This window comes from Apteryx rowi, unplaced genomic scaffold (assembly GCF_003343035.1).
Source record: "Apteryx rowi isolate R43461 unplaced genomic scaffold, aptRow1 scaffold_99, whole genome shotgun sequence".
Classification (NCBI taxonomy): domain Eukaryota; kingdom Metazoa; phylum Chordata; class Aves; order Apterygiformes; family Apterygidae; genus Apteryx; species Apteryx rowi.
Window position 1 is genome coordinate 1,719,306 of NW_020451304.1, and position 20,508 is coordinate 1,739,813.

General features: G+C 60.1%; 1 protein-coding gene across 4 annotated transcripts in view; it reads left to right on the forward strand.

Moving 5' to 3' along the window:
- The window catches only part of SMG6 (SMG6, nonsense mediated mRNA decay factor), a 120,932-nt gene extending 100,738 nt beyond the window's left edge, over window positions 1–20,194 (forward strand). For 3 of the 4 annotated variants that reach the window (XM_026055270.1, XM_026055274.1, XM_026055273.1), the window contains exons 14-19: window positions 1,117–1,293; window positions 4,441–4,590; window positions 12,476–12,629; window positions 16,178–16,389; window positions 16,744–16,825; window positions 19,044–20,194. In XM_026055270.1, the coding sequence (XP_025911055.1) occupies window positions 1,117–1,293; window positions 4,441–4,590; window positions 12,476–12,629; window positions 16,178–16,389; window positions 16,744–16,825; window positions 19,044–19,174 (906 nt within the window). In that variant the 3' untranslated portion in view covers window positions 19,175–20,194. The remainder of the gene's footprint in view (window positions 1–1,116; window positions 1,294–4,440; window positions 4,591–12,475; window positions 12,630–16,177; window positions 16,390–16,743; window positions 16,826–19,043) is intronic. The other variant, XM_026055275.1, reaches the window with a different exon arrangement.
- Window positions 20,195–20,508: the final 314 nt, after the last annotated feature.

The following is a 20,508-nucleotide window of genomic DNA, read 5'->3' on the forward strand; positions in this document are numbered from 1 at the left end:
GGCCGGGCCCGCGGCGGCAGCGGAGCACGGCGGGAGAAGAGGCGGCATCTCCTGCCTGGCGTCCTGCATGTCGAGGCTCTTGGTTGAGTCTCGGTGCAAGTCTGGCCGCGACCCTGCTGACGTTCCCCTTTTCGGGCAGGGAGGCTCCGAGGCTGCTCCCCTCTGCGTGAGCGCAGCGAAACCGGAGCGGTTGGAGGAACTCGGGCAGCGGTGCGAACATGAACTTTGTCCCCATACTTTTTAGCACGTTTAGCCCCCGTTTGCTGACTTTCTCCCGATAAAAGCTCCTCCTTTTCGTGGGTGACACCCATCAACAGGAGGCATCAGAGGAGGAAGGTACAGGGGACCGGCAGGGAGGCCCAGGTGGAGGCCGGCACAGCGCAGGACGTGGCTGCCTGGACACCAGGCTCCCATGCTCTGGAAACTTCATCTGAGAGCCTCATAAATTGGATAATTACCCGAGTTATTGCGTTGCCTTCTGGCCGGATCAGTCCCAGCCTTCTTGGCTCCCCAGTTGGTTCGTGAGACCGGCCCGCAGGACGGGACGGGCTGGAGGTGGTGCTCGGCTTTTGCAAAATGCCCCCAGCTGCCGGCTCTGCGCTGCCGTATCCCTCCCCAGCAGCCGTCCGCCCGACCCCTCCTGCTTTCCCAAGGGGATTCTGATGATTTAGCTGAAACGAAACACTAAGACCGGCCGCATCATTTGCCTCATGCTTTAGCAGAACTTCCCCCTCTCAGTGGGGCTGGGAAGGGGGCTGGCTGACCCCAGCAGCTGTGTGGCTCTGGGGACATGGTGAGGGCAGGCCAGGACCTGCTCTGTGAAAGCTGCAGCGATCGGCGCTGGGTATGGCTGGCCCTGTGCTCGCCTGCCTCCTTTTCCCTAGGGACGCCGGGCTACGAGGCACGGGCCGATCCCTCCCATCCCTGTTTAAAAGCAGAGGGGAACCCCCAGCCCGCACATCCCTGCAGTGTGCTGGGTGCTGGGCCGGGCTGTCTGCGCGCTGCTGGGCCCTACAGCCCCGCACTTTTCCCTCTGGCCATTGCCTGTCCGCCTCCCCTTTGCACTGACTTTGTTTTCCTTTCCCTCTCCTCAACCCCCTCGTCCTCACCCTGTAGGTTATTGCAGCCGACTGCAAGAGGGTCACAGTTCTGAAGTATTTCCTGGAAGCCCTTTGTGGACAAGAAGAGCCTTTGCTGGCATTCAAGGGTGGAAAATATGTGTCAGTGGCACCCGTCCCAGACGCCATGGGAAAGGAAATGGGAAGCCAAGAGGGAAAACAACTGGAAGATCAGGTACCGTGCGGGAAGAGCGCGCCTCGGTGAAGGAAGAATCACCCCTGTGGGGCCCAGCCTCTGCCTGCCCTGCAGCTCCCGCTATTTATAGCCGGTGTAGCTGCGTGTGCATTTTATGGGGGGGAGGAGGGGGGTAAATGGTGTACAGCCCTTGTCTCCTGAGTGTACTTTGCTCGTGCCCTTTCCTGCCAGTCCAACCCATGCGCCTCTATCTTGCGCGCTGCTATGAGTTCCAGATGCTGCTTTTTAATACTCGAAGGGGGGAGCGAGCTTTAATAACGTGCAGCGTTGCAGCCCTGGGAGAGGAGGTGGGCGAGGGGGTGTCAGGGTTCAGCCTCAGGATCAAGTTTATAGCCGTGGAGCTAGCTGCGGCAGAGGCCTGAGCTCCAGCCTCCAGCACACGTACAGGAAGAGCTGACATTGGCGCCCCGTCCCTCCCCTGCCTCTCACATCCTGATGTGATTAAGGAATTCAACTCTTGTTTTTCTGCCCTTGCTTGTTCCTGTAGGCCTTGCTTCACTCCAGGCTCCGTGTGTGTGTTTAAGGGCCCTGCCAACCGCTCTGCAGGTTGACTCTTTTCTTGTGTTTAATCTTGCAGTTTGAAAGGCCAGGGAAACAGTAGAGAAGGGCAGAGGCATTTGGAGCAGGGAGCTGGGTGGCCCGGCTCTGCCCAGGCTTGCTCCAGGCACCCCCCTCCCGGATGCGCGGAGGCGGGCGAGGGGATCATCCCATGCTGGCCACGGTGCCTCGCCTCTCCCGGTGCTGGGTGGCCCGCGGTGTGTGTCCCCATGTGCCCCAAAACTGCTGACACTGGAAGAGTCCAGTAGCAAGAAGGTGCTTGGCACCCTCCTCACCACTCAGAGCCCTGGCAGATGGCTCCAGGGACAAATTTTAGGTGTTTTTTGTGTAGGGGCTCAAAGCAAAACTCCAAGCAGCAAGAGACATCTCTGTAAGGTAGGAAGACCTGGATCCCCTGTCCTCTTTTGGAGGCTGTGCAGAAAGTTTTCAGGCTGACCCTGCTGAAAGCGTGTGGTGTCGCGGGATCTTTGGGTTCCACCAGTGTCACAGACAGGGACAATCCTTCTCTCGAGCACTTGTTGGGTTGGGCCCTCCTGTTCGTGTTGTGAATGAACGCGAGGTGGAGGCCAGCTCCCCCCTGCCCAGTCCCTGCAGCCGCTGCTTAGCTGTGGGAACCTCTCTGTGAGCTCATTGCGTAACCCTGGAGCTTCCTCATTGGGGTCCGAGCACAAGAGAGCTTCCGACTTGCCAGCGTGACCACCCTGGAGCCTTGGCAAGCGTTTCTCAACTCAAAACACCGCAGCAGATCTGCATCTGACGTGCACTCCTCGCTGAGGCCCATGTGCATCTCTGTCCCCCTCACAGCATCCCCCCTGCTGTCCTGGGAGAAGGAAGTGAGCTTGAGGGCTCCATCTTCCTCCTTCCCATGGCTAGCAAGTCACAAGGAGAGAAGAGTTGTTGGGTTCTGCGGCCAGGCGTGTGTGTGGGTCTGAGGGAAATGATTGAGTATACAGCCGTGGAGTGCTGGGATTGTTTAAATTAAGCCTGCAGTCTCCCTGCCCAAGTCCCTCGGGCACTGCTGGTCCAGCTAACGTACTACTGCAGCCTGAGCTGGGTAGGGAGTGCAGGAGTGCTCTCCTGTTCCTTCCCAGGGCTGGCCTTGTGCAGCATCCTTCCGCTGCAGCCCTCTTTGGGCTCAAAGCAGGTCTTTCTGGTGGGGTCCTCCTGGGAACTCTTTCCAGCTCCATGCTTTTTTGCGGGGAAGGGAAATTGTTACTGGCAGGGGTTGGGAAGGCCCATGATCGCTGCAATGGGAAACAGGGGGGTTTGGTTGGGCCAAGGGGACTGTCTGGGTCAGCAGAAGATCTGGGTTCATGGGCAGCACATGTTTGTGGCCGGCTGCTGTCAGGCCACACATCAAGGAACAGGGACTTCTGGAATCCCAGGCAGGCTGGGACCCCTTAGGGAGAGCAGTGAAGCTGGGAGGGATCTGGGTTGTGGTAGATCCCCAGCTGGACACCGGCCATCACCTCCCGCCCGCCCATGTCCTGGGGATTTGGACACTTAGGGGCAGGCCAGCGCTGAATTCACCTGGTGCAGGAGCAGCATGGTCTGTTCTGGGGTCTCCAGCTGAGGCAGTGCAGGCAAAATGCGAAGGGACTGGAGACCTCCCAGTGGGGAGAGCCAAGGGAAGGTCACTGCATGCAGTTTATCTAGGAGGGGGTGAAGATGTAACATGGTCCAGAAGCACCTGTGCAGTTAGGAGGTTGGAGAAACAGGACCCTTAAGTTTAGCAAATACAAGGTTCCTGACCAGAAGCAGCACGACAAAGGCAAGCTAGAAGTAGGATGCAAATATTAACAGAGGAAGTAATTAGCTGTTGAAATGACTGACCTCGAGACGTAGCGGATTCTCCATCATGTGGGATTTTTAAATCAAGATTGAGTGTCTCTTTCTAAAACATCTGTTCCAGCTCAGCTTGAAGTTTTGGGGTGTGTGCAGGAGTCTCTCTGGCCTATTCTGAGATCAAAACGGAGAACTGGAATTGGCTCTTTGCTCTCCTGAGTTCATGGATCTGAGCTTCCTGTCAAGATGATCAGCTTGCATGTCTAGCCTCTAATGAGGCAGCGGTATCGCAGCAGCATTGTAAAACCCTGGGTGCAGACAAGTGAAGAGAAACAGCCTTTGCTCCTGGGGATGTACAGTCTAAACAGACAGGCAAAGCAGAGAAACAGGGAAACACCGTGCTCCCCATTTTACAGAACTGAAGCCTATAAAGCATCAGTGACTTGCCCAAGACTGTGGAAAGAGTTTTCCACAGCTAGGAAGAGTTTGGTTTCAGAACAGAGCTCTGAGCAGGGCTGTCCCTCCCCTGCCTGGTCGCTGGCCTCCCTAGCCCATTACCTTGTGTTTCACCTTGTCACTACCTGAATGTTGACTATTTATTTATTTTGCTTGCTTCTTTTGGATGTTTAGAAATAGTCACCCATCAGCAAGTGGGAATGGGCAGCCATGCACAGCAGGGATTTGTCTGCTGGAAGGGGAAGAAGAGCATGAGCAGAGTCCCTGCCATCAGCATCCTTTACAGTTACTTCTCTCTTGTTTTTGTCTTTATGTATTTCCTGGAAGAAGGAAGATGATGTGCTGATTGAGGCATTTGAAGATGATTCTGAGGCTGAAGGCAGCGGTGGAGAGTTTGACATCAAGGAACTCAGAGCCAAGAAGCAAGCACTGGCCAGGAAAGTAGCTGAGCAGCAGCGTCGTCAAGACAAGATTCAGGTAGGATGGGATGTGCAGCTGCAGCGAGTGAGTCCATCAGGCTGTCTGGCTGAGGAGCTACTATACTTTTGTACATGGGCTTGTTGTGTCTCACTCTGTTGGTGGTGCTCAGTGTTTCCTTGCCATGCTTCAGGAATGGTGGCCTCTGGGAATGTCACATAGCACCTTTCACTTCCCAGGGGTAGGTGCCCTAAGCTGCCTCTGTGAAACCCAGCAGCAGACTTAGCTTTAGCTTCAGTGTACAGGGTCAAATGAGTGTTGTTGTACCACCCCCAGAGTGGTACCCTTACCCTGGGGTAAGACCTGTCCTTGCAGGCCCTGAGCTGAATGTGTCGGGGACTCCCAGGGGCCCTCTTGAAGGTGGGCATCCCTTCTCCATGGAGCTGTCAGCACGCCAGGGAGCCCTCAGAGGCGAGTGCCTTTGCTGACGGCTCTAACGTGGCATGGACCCGGCAGCAAACTGTCCCTCTGGCTGGGGCGCAGGCACTGTGGCAGTGAGGCCGGGTGAGAAATCAGCTTTCCTGTGCAGCAGGGCACAGGCAGACAGGGAGAGGGTGGGACGTGAACGGCAGAGTTCACGTGGGAGCCAGAGGCAGGAAAAATAGTCTGTGAACTGCTCTTGCAGTCGTAGCGCTGCCTGCGGAGTGTGTTCTACTGTTGCCATCACTATGGGGGGAAAAAAAGGGATACAGGTGATCCTGCCCTGGCCCCGGCCCGATCTTAGGACGTTTCCTGGTGGGAACTGGTGCAATAAACTGGTCGTGCTGGGAGCGGATGCCTGGCGGTGCACACTGTTGCTTTAAGAGCAGACTCATGCATGGCTGTTGGCTGCCTTGCTTGCTCTCAACCCCTCTTCCTCCAGCCTCGCAGCCCAGATGAGGATTTCTCAGCAGAGGAAAATTCTCCCTGGCTCCCCTCCCCCTCACCTCCGCCCTCTCTAATGCCCAGGGCCCTTCACTTCCATAATTCTTCATTTTCCAGCCTTGAACGTAAGCCAGACACATCTGTCTGGCCATATGCGTGAACTCTACAGTGTGTGCCGAGGTGGTTGTAAAACAGGGCTGCTGAAGGCCCTACTGGGAGAGCGCGCACATGTGTACCCTCCGGCTATTGGCGCTGGGCCCAGAACCACTGCGCTTCACTTTTCCAAACCCACCCCAACCTTTCAGATTTCGCCTTTTCTTTCTTCATTTGAATTTTGAGAAATTCATATCAAGGCAAAGGTATAAATTGTGCCGGGAGGGAGGGGCCGCCCCCGCAAGCAAGTCCATTATTGTTGGCAGGTACCTGGGTCACATTAATACAATAAGGAAGAAAGCAGCAGTGAGCGAGTGAGAGATTGGAGAGATGGGCTGTAAATTAAAGCGGCCTGAAGCCTTCCAGCCTCCCAGGGTTGTTAAGCGGGAGGTGTAAGTAAATTCCCCACTTCCCACTGCCTTGTACAGACACAGCAAACAGGAACTGCACATGTTCAGGGAGGGCAGTGTGTGCAGATCCCAGCGCCGGCGACTAGCCCAGCTGCAGCAGGGCCCCCGGGATCGCCGCTGCCCATTCTGCGGGGAGAGTGGGGGCTGCCTGATGTGTCAGGGGCTTTCTCCCTGGCGTGCTCCTCCCTTCCTCCTGAGCTGTGCTGGGGCCGGGGCTCGCAGGCGGATAGAGGTCAAAATGAGGGTGTGGGCAGCTTCAGGGGCTGCACAGCTGAGAGCTGAGGTGCAGTTGGAGCCTGAACGTACGGGGTGGAGGAGAAGTCCTTGGGGCTTCGGTAAAGTCATCCAGTCCGAAGCTAGCTGGGAACAGCCTGGAGCAGAACATGTGTGCAGGCCCCGCTCCTCTCCCTGCCCTGGTACTGACCACACAGCCGGAGCCAGAGAAGCGGAAGGGCTCAGAGAGAAAGCGCTGCTAGGTCCTGGGGCGGCTGTGTCGGAGCCAGCTCAGCACTGCATCTCCTTGAACTTCCCTATCTTGACCTGTGGCTTTCTGATCTTAAGAGATTTTGTGCTTGGGCACTGTTTCCTGGGACCCGGGGTCATTCTGCCTTCTCTGTTTCATCCCATTTCTCTAGTTCAGTGCTAATCTGTGGAGTTCAAACATCAGTTGCTTTCTGAGTTCCCCCTTCATTACTCTGGGAACAAGCTGCAGCTCCACAAAGTCATCTGTGTCCAGCAGATATGGCTTCTGTCTTACCACAGCTTAGAGCCTCGGCTCTCCCTGTGCGGCCACATGGTTGTGCCTGTGTTGTGATGGGTACTCGGGCCCAGAGAGCCCAGGTGCCTTGGCTGCCTCCCATGGAGACTGTGGTAAAGTGGGCAGTGACCCAGGGTTCAGGGTGTGCCTTCATCTCTTGGCCTTTCATTTTCTTTTTCTGTGTTTTAAGGCTCTCAGCCAAGTTTTCCCTGCTCCCTCTGTTGGCAGGGTTAGACGTGCCCCAGGGGAGCATGATGTGGCCTCACCTGGGCCTTGTGGAGTTGTGCTCCCTCTGCCTGCTTGGGACAGGAGTCCCCGACCTCACTGTGTTCCCGTCTCTTTGCTATTGCAAGCCCCAGCCTGGTGTTTGGCTGGCTCCTGCCCCTTCGACTATCCTGCCGTTCCTGCCTCCAGGTCTTCCCCTGCTCAGAGACTGGTGTTGGGTTGGCTTCCCCCAGCTAAATTCATTTTCTTCTTCCCAGCAGGTTTCCTTGCACTATCTTCCTTTCTTTGCCATGCTCCCTGCCTCTTGCTGCCCAGCTCTTGCTGCTGATGGAGATCATCCACTTGATGCTTGTCCCAATTCGCTGCTGCTCTTCCATCACTTGCCTTTGCTCTGCGTTTGGGACTGGCACCCCAGCCAGGCCCAGAGGGTGGGAACGTGGCTTCTGCTCTGTCTCCTGGCTGCTGTCCCTGTCCCGTCGGCCTCTGCTGCAAGCAAACGGGTCCTGGTCTTCCTTCTGGTAGGCAGAGACTCCCCAGATTCACACAGGGGCTGGCGTTTCGCAGCCTGGGCTCATCTCCCTGCTTGCCTACCTTGTGTCCCCTGGCAGGGGAAGCCCTGCTTGTCCACCGTGTCACAGCTCCCAGCCACAGCAAACGCTGTGGTCACACTTAGGGCAGCCTTGAAGGGGGGTTGTCCTTCATTGCACTCCTTGGGTCACTGCCCTGGCTTGGGTGCACGTAGGGCTGTTGCTCAAACCGACAGGGAAGTTCAGGTCTGGGCAGAGTAAATGGGGGTGGCAGACGGTTTGTTCCTTTCCCCGCAGTCAGCACCGACTGCAAAGATAGCGGGAGAGCTCAGCTCAATTCCTCTGCAGGAGCTTCGACCCCAAAGCCACCACGCCAAGTGGGGGCAGATAGGCTGGAGTGGATTCAGATCTCAGCCGCTTGCTTCCTTCAGCAGCCCTTTGCTGCCTGGCCCCGGGTTTAGGGTTTGCCGCTCTCCCTGGCGGTCCTGCACCGTCTCCTCTGCTGCGTGCACCGCTGCCAACCTGTCCGTGCCCTTATCGCCTACCCAGGCTGACACAGAGCCACATTTCACCCCCTGCCGCAGGCTGGGGACGGCAGCACTGCGTCCGGGTGAGCTGAAAGGCCAGGCATGGGCACGGGTGCTGCCCAAATGTTTGGAAGGGCGAGAGGCAGGTGGACAAGAGGGGGAGGCGGCTCTGGAGCTGCCAGGCTGGCGCAGGGCTGTGTCCCCCGCCAGCGCCCAGTGCTGCCCCTGCCCGCGGCTCCCCCGCCGCTTGGCCAGGCCCTTGGTCCATGCTGTTCAGAGTCCCCTGTCCTTTGTGCCGCTGCTGTGCGCTGGGAGCGGTCGAGTTTCCTGAGCGGTTGAAAACATCCCACCTGAAACATAACAGGCTCTTCCTCTGGATGCTGCTATTGTTTTGCTCAGCATTACAGAAGCAGCTTAACCGGGCGGCCAATGATGACATGTCTTCCCAAAATAGCCGCGCTCCTGTCCCTTCTGAGCCCACGGAACGGCCGCCCCCTTAAGATGCAGCCGCTCCTTTGTGGCGGGAGTGTGAGTAACTCGCTAAATATAGCCGTATCCCATTCACGCTCTCCTCTGCGCGGAGGAACAATGCCGCGGGCGCACACGCGCTGACACGCACCTGCCTGGGAGCGGGTGCCTGCTGGCTGCGGAAGACGCACACCCACCCACGGCGGCTCCGCCACGGCGGCGGCCCCGGCTTGCTACCAGGCACGGGGCACGTTTACTCCTGAGGAAGACGCTGCAGATGAACCTTGGAAGGAGGAAACCCTCGAGCAGAGGCTAGAAAGGCATTGTTCTCGGCCCTGGAAAATCCRCCTCCGATCCCCGCGGAGCATGCGGAGCTGGGACGGGCAGCGGCGCCGGGTTTCCCCGCTGCTGGAGAGCAGATCGGTGGCCCAGAGCTGCTCAGGGCAGAAAAGGTGGTGGCAGATGGTGACACCTCACAGGGTGGCCTGACCCCATAAGACCTGTCCCAAAGGTGGCAGGGCGCTGGTCTCCGCGGGGTTCGGCTCGAGGCCCCTCTGCCAGCCCGGTACCGTGGCACTTGGCCTCGGGCTGGTTTGTTGCCCACGGCTGTCCTGCTAGCACCCGCGCTGCTCGTGGCGGCGACCCTCAGGTCTCCGCCGTGGTGGTCTGCAGAAAATAGAGCCTCGTGGCCTGGCTCTGGTGGGGGCCAGTCCCCTTCCCAAACTGGAAGTCCTTRGCTGGGCAGCAGCTTCCGGGGAATCCCCCAGGTGATTCCAGCTGATGGATGAGCTGGGAATTTGGGACTGTGCGCGCAGGAGTGTCTGATCTCAGTGCTGCCACCAGCTGGGGCAGCGGAGGGAGCCACCTCCGGCTCCTGCCGAGCTCCTGGGAGAAGCCCCTGGCGCCCGGCATGCCGGGCAGGGGCCGGGGGCTGCCGGCGGCAGCAGCTTTTGCCGCCGCAGCTCGCAGGTGCCTCGGGCCGGGAGAAGGGGAGCCAGCCGGCCCCAAGGGGAGCAGGAGCTGCCTGCCTTAGAGGTCCCCTGCCACGTGCCAGCGCTGCTGGGTCGCTCTGCCATGGAGCTGCGGAGCAGGTTTAACCCCCAGCAGGGCTAAAATCTGGCCGTCTTGCAGGGTTTGAACCCTGGGGCGAGGCCGTACGTCTGCTGTTTGATCCCCGCTGCCCTTGCGGGGGTTTCCTCCAAACCCCACCTGTGCGCAGGCCACCATCCCCCTCCTAGCAATGGGGAAACTGAGGCACGGAGGGGGGGCGTGCTGGCGGGTCGACCCCGGAGTCACGCCGCGGCTCCGGAGCGGAGGCCTCCCCRGAGGCAGGCGGCCCGAGTCTTGGCCCCGCGTGCCCCCCCCACCCCCCTTCAGCGCCGCGGGGCCGCTCGCGGGCCCCGAGGACCGGCTGAAGGGTTAACGCGGTGCTCGCCTCCCCGGCCTGCACATGGGCTCCCTTTCATCTCTGGCGCGGGGCCAGCGCGAGTCCGTATGAATCACAGGCCACTCCCCTCCCCCCCGAACCCCTTGGCCAGAGGCTTCTGCAGCCTTTTACTCACACAAACAAAAATAAATCTCGCTGCCGGCCTCTGAACTCTGCAAAGGCGAGTTTCCCTCTGGCTCCCCGAGCGGCCCGGAGCTGTGCGAGGGGACTTGGCACGCTCCCCGCCGACCTCGCTCTTTCACTCCCGGCGCATCCYGTGTCCTTCTCTCACCGGGCGGCCCGGGGAGCGGAATGGGACGTGACGACCGGCACAGGCGTCGCTCGCAGCTGCCAGGAATCGGCCGGGTACGGCCCGCGAACGCCGCCGGGGCAAATGCCGCGCACGAGGGACCTGCCCCAGGGTCGCGCCCGGATCGCGGCCCCCGCCGTCACCTGCGGCTCCCCGCGGCCCGCGGGCGTGCGGGTAGGTGATCTCCCCACTCGCGAGGCCGCCGGTATGGGCTGGTGTCAAGGATCCGCGCTGGGGCGTAGACGGGGTCTCCTTGCTCACGTAGGACCGTCTTTGCCCATCAGAGGCTGCTCTCCGCTGGGACCCGTCGTTTTGCTCACCCTTCCTGCGAGGTCCGAGCCGTTCAGCTTGGTGGCTGCGTGGGGGACGACGTGCTGCCTCGCTTCGGCTCTCTGCTTTGGCCGCGGGGCCCTTCTCCGCGGCAGGTCGAGGTTAGCAGGGCCCCAGCGCTGGCAGGAGCATCTCACCCTGCACCCACTGGGGTGAAACCCTGCCTGAAGCCGTCCTTACTGCCCGCGGACGCTGCAAGGAGGCAGGGCAGCTCCATGCCTCCAAACCGTCTCCTGGCCGAACTTCCAGTGCCACCGGGGCGAGCAGAGCCCTCCCTGGCCCTCGAGTCACCGTGAGCCCAGGCTGGAAGGTGACAGAGTGCCTGCAGAGACGGTACCAGCGCGTGCAGGAGCAGAGATGCTGTGCCAGCATCGCCAGCCCTGCGATGGTAGATAGAGCGGTGTCCGTGAGTCTGGCTAGCACCACGTGGCTCAGGCCGGCCCGTCACCAGCATGGAGCAGATGGGACACGGTGTACTTTCCCCACTGCACATCTGCCTTTCTGGGTCCGTGGGAACTGCGTCCCCAGGACCGGCACTGCCAGGAAGAGGGTGTGAGGCACGCGGTGAAGGCTATGGTTGCTGACTTGTCTGGAGACACTTGTGGGAGGTGGCATCATCAGGACGTCTTGATTTAAAGCCAGATGACAACACTTGGAAATGGGTTAAAAACCACTTATTTCCGTGACCGCTGCTGGCCGGTGCAGCTTATCGTTCCAGGGCGCCTTTGAGGCTTTGGCATGATGGCAGGAGGGTTTGGACCCTTACTGGGGTGGGGGGGGGGGGAAATTCGTGTTGCATTGGGCAGAGTGGGGTTGGCAGAAAGGGCTGAGCTGGGCTTCCCTCCTGTCCCTGGGGCGCTTCTTGCGGGCCCAAGCCCGGTGTCGCAAGGGTTTGCATGGTGGACATGCTCCATAGCAGTGCTGCTGTGCTCCATGGGTGACCAGTTCCTATTAGAGGCAACAAACATCAGCAAGTCCAGGGAAGCTATTTTTAAGTAGAGGAAGCACTAGAATAGCATCCTGAGTTTTTTAAGCCTCTGGCTTACTAAAGAGCCTAAGTCCTTCGATAGCATCTAAAGTAATATGTGAGCTCCTGGGTCTCTTTTTGGCAACAAGCATTATCTGAAGGTCTGGGTACAACCCTGGAGGGTTGCTAGTAAAGCCCAGCAGACCCTTCCCATGTGTGTGAAGCCCTCTGGCCTCCTGTGGGTGCATAGGGCTCAGTCAAGGACAGTGCTTTGGGTTTCCAGGACTGGAATCCACCTGGCTTCCCAGCTGGATGTAGTCGGAAAAGGCACGGCATGTGCAAGACCTGGTGCAGCAGCGAACGAGATGCTTGCAGCCGAGCATCCCCTCCCCATAGACCTCTCCTCCTGCTGCCTGCTCAGGGGTCTGTGTTAGGATGCTTTTGGCATGACTTATGTGTCCCAAACTGGTTTGTTTTCGCAGGGGAGCTTGTCACCTTGAGCCGTTACCCTCTGGAGTCCTAGAATCTCCCTCCTCCACCCCCCCTTTTCTCCCCTCTGTTTTGTGTTAGGGTAGGGCCAGTGGCACCGGTGCAGATCGGTCCTGGCAACCACCAGTCCCACAAATGGGACAATTCCTGAAACACCTCCATTTGCAAGGCTGGTGCCAGCCAGTTTTCCCTGGGGCCTGGGCAGGGCTGCGTTTTCCTGGGAGAGCGCTCCTTGGAGGCCATCGCCATGCCGCTCGCGCAGTCAGTGCTCAGGGTGCGCAGGTGGGTTGGGCACAGCCTCCTGCCGGCCCCTGGGCACCATGTCCTCACTGTGGGGAACAGGCGCAGCAGCCAGGCTTGTCTTCTGCTCTCGGGGTCCACAGTTCATAGGGCCGATGTCCTGCTTGCTCACCCTCTGTCCTTCTCCTTCAGGCCGTGCTGAAAGACCAGAGTCAAGTGAGGCAGATGGAGCTGGAGATCAGACCCGTCTTCCTGGTCCCGGACACCAATGGCTTCATCGACCACCTCAGCAGCTTGGCAACGCTGCTGGAGTGCAGGAAGTTCATCCTGGTGGTGCCCCTGATCGGTGAGTGGGGCCAGCGCGAGGCGTGGGTTCCCCTCTCCCCCCCCCAGCACGGGCCGTCCCGCCGTGCTGGGGCCCTCTCTCCCTGGCCCCGCAAGCCCCCAGCGCTTGTGTGGTCCGGAGCCGGCGGCTCGTGCTGTGGCTGGCTGGCAGCAGAGGTGGGGGTGGCGTCTGCCGTGCCGAGCCGGCAGATGAGCTGGGCCTGGGCATGAGCCGCTTGCTTTTGCTCGATGGAGCTGTGGGTTTTCTCCAGCAGCGGCAGCGTTCCTCCGGCCCGTGTCATGCTTCTCCCTCCCTGCCAGCTTTCTGCCCGTGGCGCGAAACGGGCTCCTCTCCTGTGCTGCATTTGGGGGTGCCAGGGGCTGTGAGAGGCAGACGGGTGTTAAACGGGATTTGGAGGGAATTTTGGAGGGAGCAAGGAGGAGGAATTGTTAAACAATCAAAGCAGATAGCTTATCCCAGCTGAGCTGGGGCTTAGGCAGCCCGAGCAAATGGCCGGCCTGTGTCCCAGCGTCTCCAAGCTGCTCAAGCCCAGCCCTTCTTTTTATCCTTATAAAGCTCGCAGTAAAACAGCAAGCTGGTTCCCGTTATTGGTAAACACTCACCCTGGCAGATAACGGCTGTGCTGCTGGGTGGTCTCCCAGGGTGGCGGGAGGATTTGGTTAGATGCCTTTGCTCTGATTGTTTGATTGCTCTCTGGGCTCGAGGTAACGTTCCTCTGGCCAGTGTCGCCCGGGGGCCGGGGCAGCCCCGGTGCCAACCTGCCCTGCGGAGGATCCCGGAGGGCAGAAGGAGAGGCAAGGGCAGGAGCGCGGCCAAGCACTGCGGAGCCCGTGTGCTGCCCCCCTGTCCCAACTGCAGCCCCGGGAGGCCGGGGGCCGGCTCTGCCCCGTGGGCATCTCCAGCGTCCAGGCAGCGAGGTGTACGCTCGTGCTGATCTCCTGGCCTGCGGCACGTGGGGCTGCCTGCCCTCCAAGCCGTTGTGGGGCTTCCTTCGCGACTGCCAGCGTTCAGCAGAAAGCTGTGCCTGCCCGAGAGCAAACATCACGCTGCTGCCTTTCCCCGCGGCGGAGCAGGCTGGCGCAGGAGGGGTCGCTGGGCTTGCGGACGGGCTCCGTYGGTGGGGCAGCGGGGCTGCTTGCCTGCCTGGCTCAGCACAGGAGCCGTCGAGCGCTCCGTGGCTTGGCACCGCAGTGCCCGGGCTTTGTGCGAAGCAAAGGGAAGGAAGCCGTGAGCCCCAGCAGAGCTCGCAGAGCCCGGGGGGGCTGCGGGAAGCGTGTTAACACCTGCGAGTGCTGGCATCTTCCCTGGAGCCGTGACGCTGCCTCCCTGGTGCTCTCACGTGGTTTGCGTGAGCCTTGCTAAGCCAAACCCCAGCCAGGGAGCGGTTGTTGCGGGAGAGCTGAAAACCCTGTTACCATCCCTGAACCTGCAAAATGAGGAYGGGCCTGTCCTGCCCTGGCTCGGGCAGGTTGCACAGGAGGAGCCGCAGTGGTGGCACTGAGAGGTGCAGTGTCCTCCTGCCCTGCCACCTCCCTGCCTAGCCCCGTCCCCTGCGCTGCGGGACAGTGTGCCTCACCTCCCGCAGCCTGCCAAGAGCCTCCCCTGCTTTTGCCCTGAAGCTAAAGACTCTCTGTCTGGGCAGGCTGTTAGTTGAATTCCCCCCTCGTGCCCCAGGGAGGCCATCAAAGATGAGAACCGAGCGTGGGTAGGAGGAACTTGTCCGCTGGCGTAAGCCAGGGRCCGGTGACCACTGGGGGCAGAGGCCTCGGTGCCATGCCCCATCGCTAGACCCCGGACAGCCACAGCTGTGCCCGTCCCCCAGCAYGGGGCACTCGTCGCGCTCTTCCCGGGAATGCAGCAAGGGGTTAAGCGTGCAGCTTCGCATTGGGTTTGTTTCTCTTGCTCTTTAACCTGCTCCGTGCTCCTTGAGGCTGACCCCGCCATGGAGAAGCCAGGCCTGGTGCAGAAGCACAAACAAGCCTCCCCTTTGAAGCCTGTTTAGCTTGGAAGCAGGAAGGCGGATTTCGGGAGGGAATACCAGCTTTTCCTGTTTGATGTTCCGTTCTTGCACGGCTCCCCCCACCCCTAACCCAGCCGTGCATTGTGTGGAAATGGCAGCATCAGGTCGCTAAAAGCAGTAGCAAGAAGAGTCGTCTGAGAGCGAAGAGCAAAGCAGCTCCATGCAGCTTTAATTTGAATACCCAGACAGTGAGTGCCAGTCTCACCATGGAACAGAGCGATCACGCAGGCTCCCYGGGCAGTGATTCACAGCACTGGGGAGAGGCCTCAGACCCCGAGCTCTCTCCCCGAACCCCCAAGGAATGCATAGTTCCCACTTGAACTCAGGACTTGGCTCCAAGCTCGGAAACAATCTTCAGAAATGAAGCCACGGCTAAAACACACACTGTGCACACAGAGGCTCCCTCGCACACACGTGCACACCAGCTCTCGCGCGCTCAGCCTGGCGCGCGCACATCCCTGTGCATGAAYGCAGGCGAGGATGCGTGCGCGCGGATCTGGGGACACGATCGTGCGCGCAGCCGCGTGGCTACCCACCTCAGCAGCATCTTGCTCGCACACGAGCGCGCGCTGTGCAACAGAGCATCTCTTGCAGCAGATCCAGCGCGGTAGAGCGGGTTCCTCCTGGAGCTCTGCTGGTGTCTCTCAGGCCTCTGCACAGCTTGGAGGGGGGGCAGAGAGGCTGGTGTCCCTGCTGCTTGGCAGCGGTACAGGAGGCGCTAAGATTTGACAGTCTCCAGCTAAGCCGAATGGGCTGGGAATCCACCTGATCCCAGGCTCAAGTTCGTCTTGAGCAGCATGTGTCAGGACAGATGTGCGAATCCTGTAGCAGCCCCAGATGGGTGAGGTGTTGAAGAGTGTCTCCCCTGCTCCGGTCATCCCRGCAGGGAGCTTGGGACAGCAGCTTCAGGTGCGAAAATAGGGCTAGGATTCACGCGGGAAGCAAAGCAAAAGTGAGAGCTGCCTGCTCCCAAGTATGGCCTTATTCACATATGCAGCCCTGTTACAGGAGGGCAGCAGCTTTCTGCACTGGAAGTAAGTCCAGAGAGTCGAGAGGAGGAAACGGAGCCAGGCAGCACAGCACAGGCCAGGAGATGCAATGCCGCCGGCCATTGCTCTGGTCAGGCACCCAGGGGAGCAGGAGGCCGTGGTTTTCTTCCGCCTTCRGTCATGCGTGGAGGTGCCATCGGTCGTGATGCGGGAGGAGCCGGTGGGGAGCGTGGGGTGGGGACGTGGCGTTTGGAAGAGCGAGGTGCCCTTAGCAAGAGTGYCCGGCACACCACGGGAGCGAGGCGCCCTGCGCTCCACGGGGCCGAGCCAGGTGACACGCAGAGGTGGAAAGGCAGCAAAGCTTTTCCAGACCAGCAGCCAAGTCCAGGAGCACGGGGACACTGCGGCAGCTGAACCCAGATTTCCTGAGCCAGCTCCCAGTGCCCCGGCCCCGAGGCCTTGGCAACTTGTGCACTCCAGCAGCAGGTCACGAGAGCACCTTGTCGCATAGTAACTGTACCTCCTCTTCCTGTTTGAAGTGATAAATGAGCTGGACGGCCTGGCCAAGGGCCCAGAGATGGAGCACCGGGCCGCAGGCTATGCCCGCCAAGTGCAGGAGAGAGCCAGGAAGTCCATCGAGTTCCTGGAGGAGCGATTCGAGAGCCGTGACAACTGCCTGAGGGCTCTGACCAGCCGAGGCAACGAGCTAGAGTCCATCTCCTTCCGCAGCGAAGACACCACGGGCCAGCAGGTAAGGGGGGGGGGGGGTCCCAGCCCCAGCAGGACCCTGCGGGGAGCGAGCTGGATGGGGGACGCAGAGGCAGAGCTGCCAGCATGTGCTCTGAGGCCGCCGGTCTTCTCCACTGCCTCCTGGAGGGTAACCGGGCCCCCCATCCCGGGGGTCTGCATGGCCTGATCGGAGGGTAGCTCTGCCCTTTTGCAGGCAGCTGAGCAGGCTCTGCTGCCCATGTTAATGGCTTGGAGCAGCCCTGCGCTCTGCTGAGCTGCGACTGAGTTTTTAGAGAGCAATGTAAAAATTAAGGGGTGTGGGGAGGGGGTGCACAGGTTTTTTCCTGCCAGGCTTAATGTTGCCCTTTTCTTCCAGGGAAACAACGACGACCTGATTCTGTCCTGCTGTCTCCACTATTGCAATGACAAGGCCAAGGATTTCATGCCCTCTAACAAAGGTATATAGCATTCTCGTGTCCCCTTTGTCCCTGCTCTGTTGCATCCCACAGACGGCTTGTTTCCTCTTTCATGGCCCTTTGAGCCAATCCCTCCCGCATTTTGCCTCTTCCAACACCAGGGTGTCACCTCCTGCCTCCGATCAGCCCCAGGCTGTTGCCCTCGTATTACATTTACAAATGCGCACCTCACTGCGCTTCCTGTGATGCCCCAGCCTCTGGGAAGCCCCCTATAAATGTCTGCAGAGCCATTTCTTCCTCTCAAATCCTTCCTTAAAACGCTCTTTTGCTACAACCAAACCTGATGGGTGGCTAGGCTGCCAAGGCCTCTGCTTGCTTCTAACTTTATCAGCCACGCTGTTACCCTGCGTGCGTGTCCACCACCTCATCTTTTGTTGGGGTGGTGAGCAGGACAGGGCCTCTCTGCCCTGCACGCTGCTCTCCTGAGCGCAGCAGGACGTGGCAACCATGGGCTAAGGCCTAGAGAAAGGAGGTGGTGATGGCAGAGGTCACAGAGGGCCAGGACAACCATTAAGAGAAGTTGACGCCCAAAGTGTGCGCYGAGCCTGGAAAACCAGTTGTCTGGGCCACCTCGGTTTCCTCACTTCCTCTGAGAGTGCGAATAGCAGATACAACCCCAACGCCTGCCTGTGCACAGCCCATCTCCTGCCGCCGTGGCCAGGCGTTGCCGGTGCTGTGCCCAGGGGAGGTCGCATGTGGGACACGGCCCAGGGCTGGCTGCAGGCGGTAGGAAAGGGCCGGTCCCCCGCGAGYTGCGGTGCCTCCCGGGCTGGTGCCTTTTGCCTCCTGATGTCCCATTGGCATCTGGCAGGACGTGCTGGGACCAGACAGCCACGGAGCCGTTGCCAGGGCGGTGGGGATGGGAATTATATCAGCAGCTGCCCAAGAAATCAACCCACATTTGTCAGTGCGAATTCTTAGCAGCTTAACTTGTCAGATTCACAGAGAAACCGTCACCAAATGTTTATGTGTAAATGATGCTGAATTTTGAAATCATGTGGATTATGGCGAATGGGGCCTGACAAGCTGACAGCCTCTGGTTTGTAACAAGGAGGCGCGTCACCAGCTCCGAGCAGAGGATGTTTATTGTTACACATTTCTTAAAGTGTCCGCACAAAACTTCCCAATCCTGCTTTCAGCAGCCCTCAGCCCCAGGCCTGCCCTCCCGCGCGGCCGCCCCAACACCCTGCTCCCCGCGCACCCCTTCCTCCTGGCACAGGCGGGCCGGAGCGCTCTCCCCTCCGTCCTCGGCTCCGACGCCGCGATCCTAGCCCGTGTTCCTCGTGAACCTCCCTTTCCCCTCAGCCTGCTGCTCCCAGCGCAGCCAATCTGGGCCCATGTTGGGCTCCCATAAACTCTGTTTTTTCCATTCCAGTCCTGGCTCGGAGGCACTGTGTTTCCTGTGCTCATAGGAACAGTACTCTGGTCACAGGACCCAGCTGCTTACACATACCCCATATGCTTCCCCTGCTTCACACACACGTAAGCGTGGCTCCCACATCCCCAGCCCGGCGTGTTGCGTGCAGGGCAGCTCATCCATCTGGGGGCAAGATCCTTTCAGTTATTTCTCAGGCTTCAGCTCTTTCTGTCTGTCTGAGCGTAAGCCAGAAACGCCTCAGTGTCAGTGGCTACTCCAAAAGCTTCTCAAACTAAGGGTTAGTTTTAGATCTTATAATGAGATCACCAGAATAATAGCACCCGCTTCCTGCTGGAGCCAGGGTCGCAGGCCGTCTTCCTGGCCTGGATCARGCAAAGGCACCTCCTGTTCCCTGGCTGCCGCTTTGCGCACCACCCCGGCACGGGCAGTGGGTAACGCTGAGACCTGGCTCTGCTTCCTGGCCTTCCTGACKCTGGGAAGGTGCAAGGAGCAGGCTGCAGGCAGGGCTTACGGATTAGCTCTCCAAGCCAGAGCAAGGGGCTAGGAGAAGGCCTTTGAGGTGCAGGGTCTTCTCTGAGCCGGGGGGGGGAAGCCTTGGCAGGCAACAGGGCTGACCCTTGGAGCGAGGAGCACCGCCGGGGCGCAGGGAGACTGTGCTACTGCTGGGGAGCAGCGCCAGAGGATGGTGCTGCGCCTGGCCCGGCCCGCACAGGCCACGGCATGGGGACAGCATGGTGTGAGAGAGATGGCCCAGCTGCTACGGGTGCAAGGGCTGGGGGCAGAGCGGGTCCAGGCTTCACTCTGGTCTCTCTCTCGTTCCAGATGATCCGATCCGGTTGCTCAGGGAAGTGGTTTTGCTCACGGACGACCGGAACCTGCGAGTCAAAGCGCTGACGCGCAACGTGCCCGTGCGGGACATCCCCACCTTCCTCAAGTGGGCCCAGGAGGGCTGAGGGGGCCGAGCAGGGAGGAGAGCCCCTCCGTGAGTAACGCAGCGTGTTGCGGTGGGAGAACGGCTTCGGAGGCAGCCCTCGCCACGCGTCGCCACCGCCTTCCAGCCCACTATGAACAATAAACGCCACGTCTTCAACCCACCCCAGAATGGCCGTGCTGCGGAGGGCCCCCCCGGGGGGCAGGCAAGCTGGGAAGGTCATTGCTGTGGATGGTTCATGCGGAGGCTGGGACATTGAGGGTCCCGCCATCCTTCGGGCGGTGCTGGAGCAGAGCTGGAGAGCCCTGCTGTCTAGGGAAGCTTTGGGTGAGCCCACGCCAGATCACCAGCCTTTTGCTTGGTTTGCTTGGTTGCAGAGAGCRCGAGTCACGAGTCAGTGTCTCTTTGGGTTTGCAGTCTGTTAGGGCAGAGACCGGGGACGTGACAGTGCGGACTTTGGGATTACTTATTCTAGCTCAGCCCCGAGAGCGAAGCCCTGCTGGCACAGCCCTGGGGCCCCGGGAGGACTGGCTGTGCCCCTCGGAGATGCTGTGGACTTCAAGGTCGGGCTCGCTCCTGCCCGGCTGCGCACTCTGCTCTCTCTGGTCGTCCCTCCTCCCCCAGCCTGTTCGTCTCACCTGTCTCTGGCAGCACCCAAGTCTCCTCTCCCCTTCCCCACCCCACTCCCATCCCACCGGAGCGGGGCTGCAACTGGCCACCGACCTGGCCCCTCACATCCCACCAAGGGAGATGTTGCTGCTTGCTTGCGGGGGCTCTTTCCCTCTCCCTGGTGCAGAGTTTGCTTGTTGAGTTTCAGTTCAGGCTTCGGTAGCTGTTAGTTTTCAGGTGTGCGCACCGCCTGCATTGGGAGGGAGGCTTCCAACACCTCCACTACCCCAGAACTGCTTTCGCCCTTCTGCTCTGCCCCGCTGCCCACCCCAGGCATTRGCTGCCCCCTCCCTCTACTCCCCCAAGCCCTTGGTCCCATTCTGCTACCTTCAGGCACATTTTCAACCCACTAAGCCTTTGGCATGAGGCTAACGAGCTCCACGGAGTCCCTGGGGGTGCCAGGACAGGCTGTCTCGCAGGTCCCAAGTGCTCGCGCATCTCCCCAGGCTCCTCTTGTGGGTGGGGACCAGCTTGTGCCCCCGATGTGGGGCCGGGCAGGGCTGGAGAGAGACCAGGTGCTGCCGCAGCCACCTGCCTGGCTGTGAGTGTCCCAGCCGCCCCCTCGCTGGGGAGGGAGCCTTGAGCGGATGCTGCTGCCACGTCACCGGTCATGCAGCGTCACCCAGCACCAGGAGCAGTGCAGGGGCTGTGCATTGCTGAGCGTCTCACCTCCCCCCCCCCCTCAAA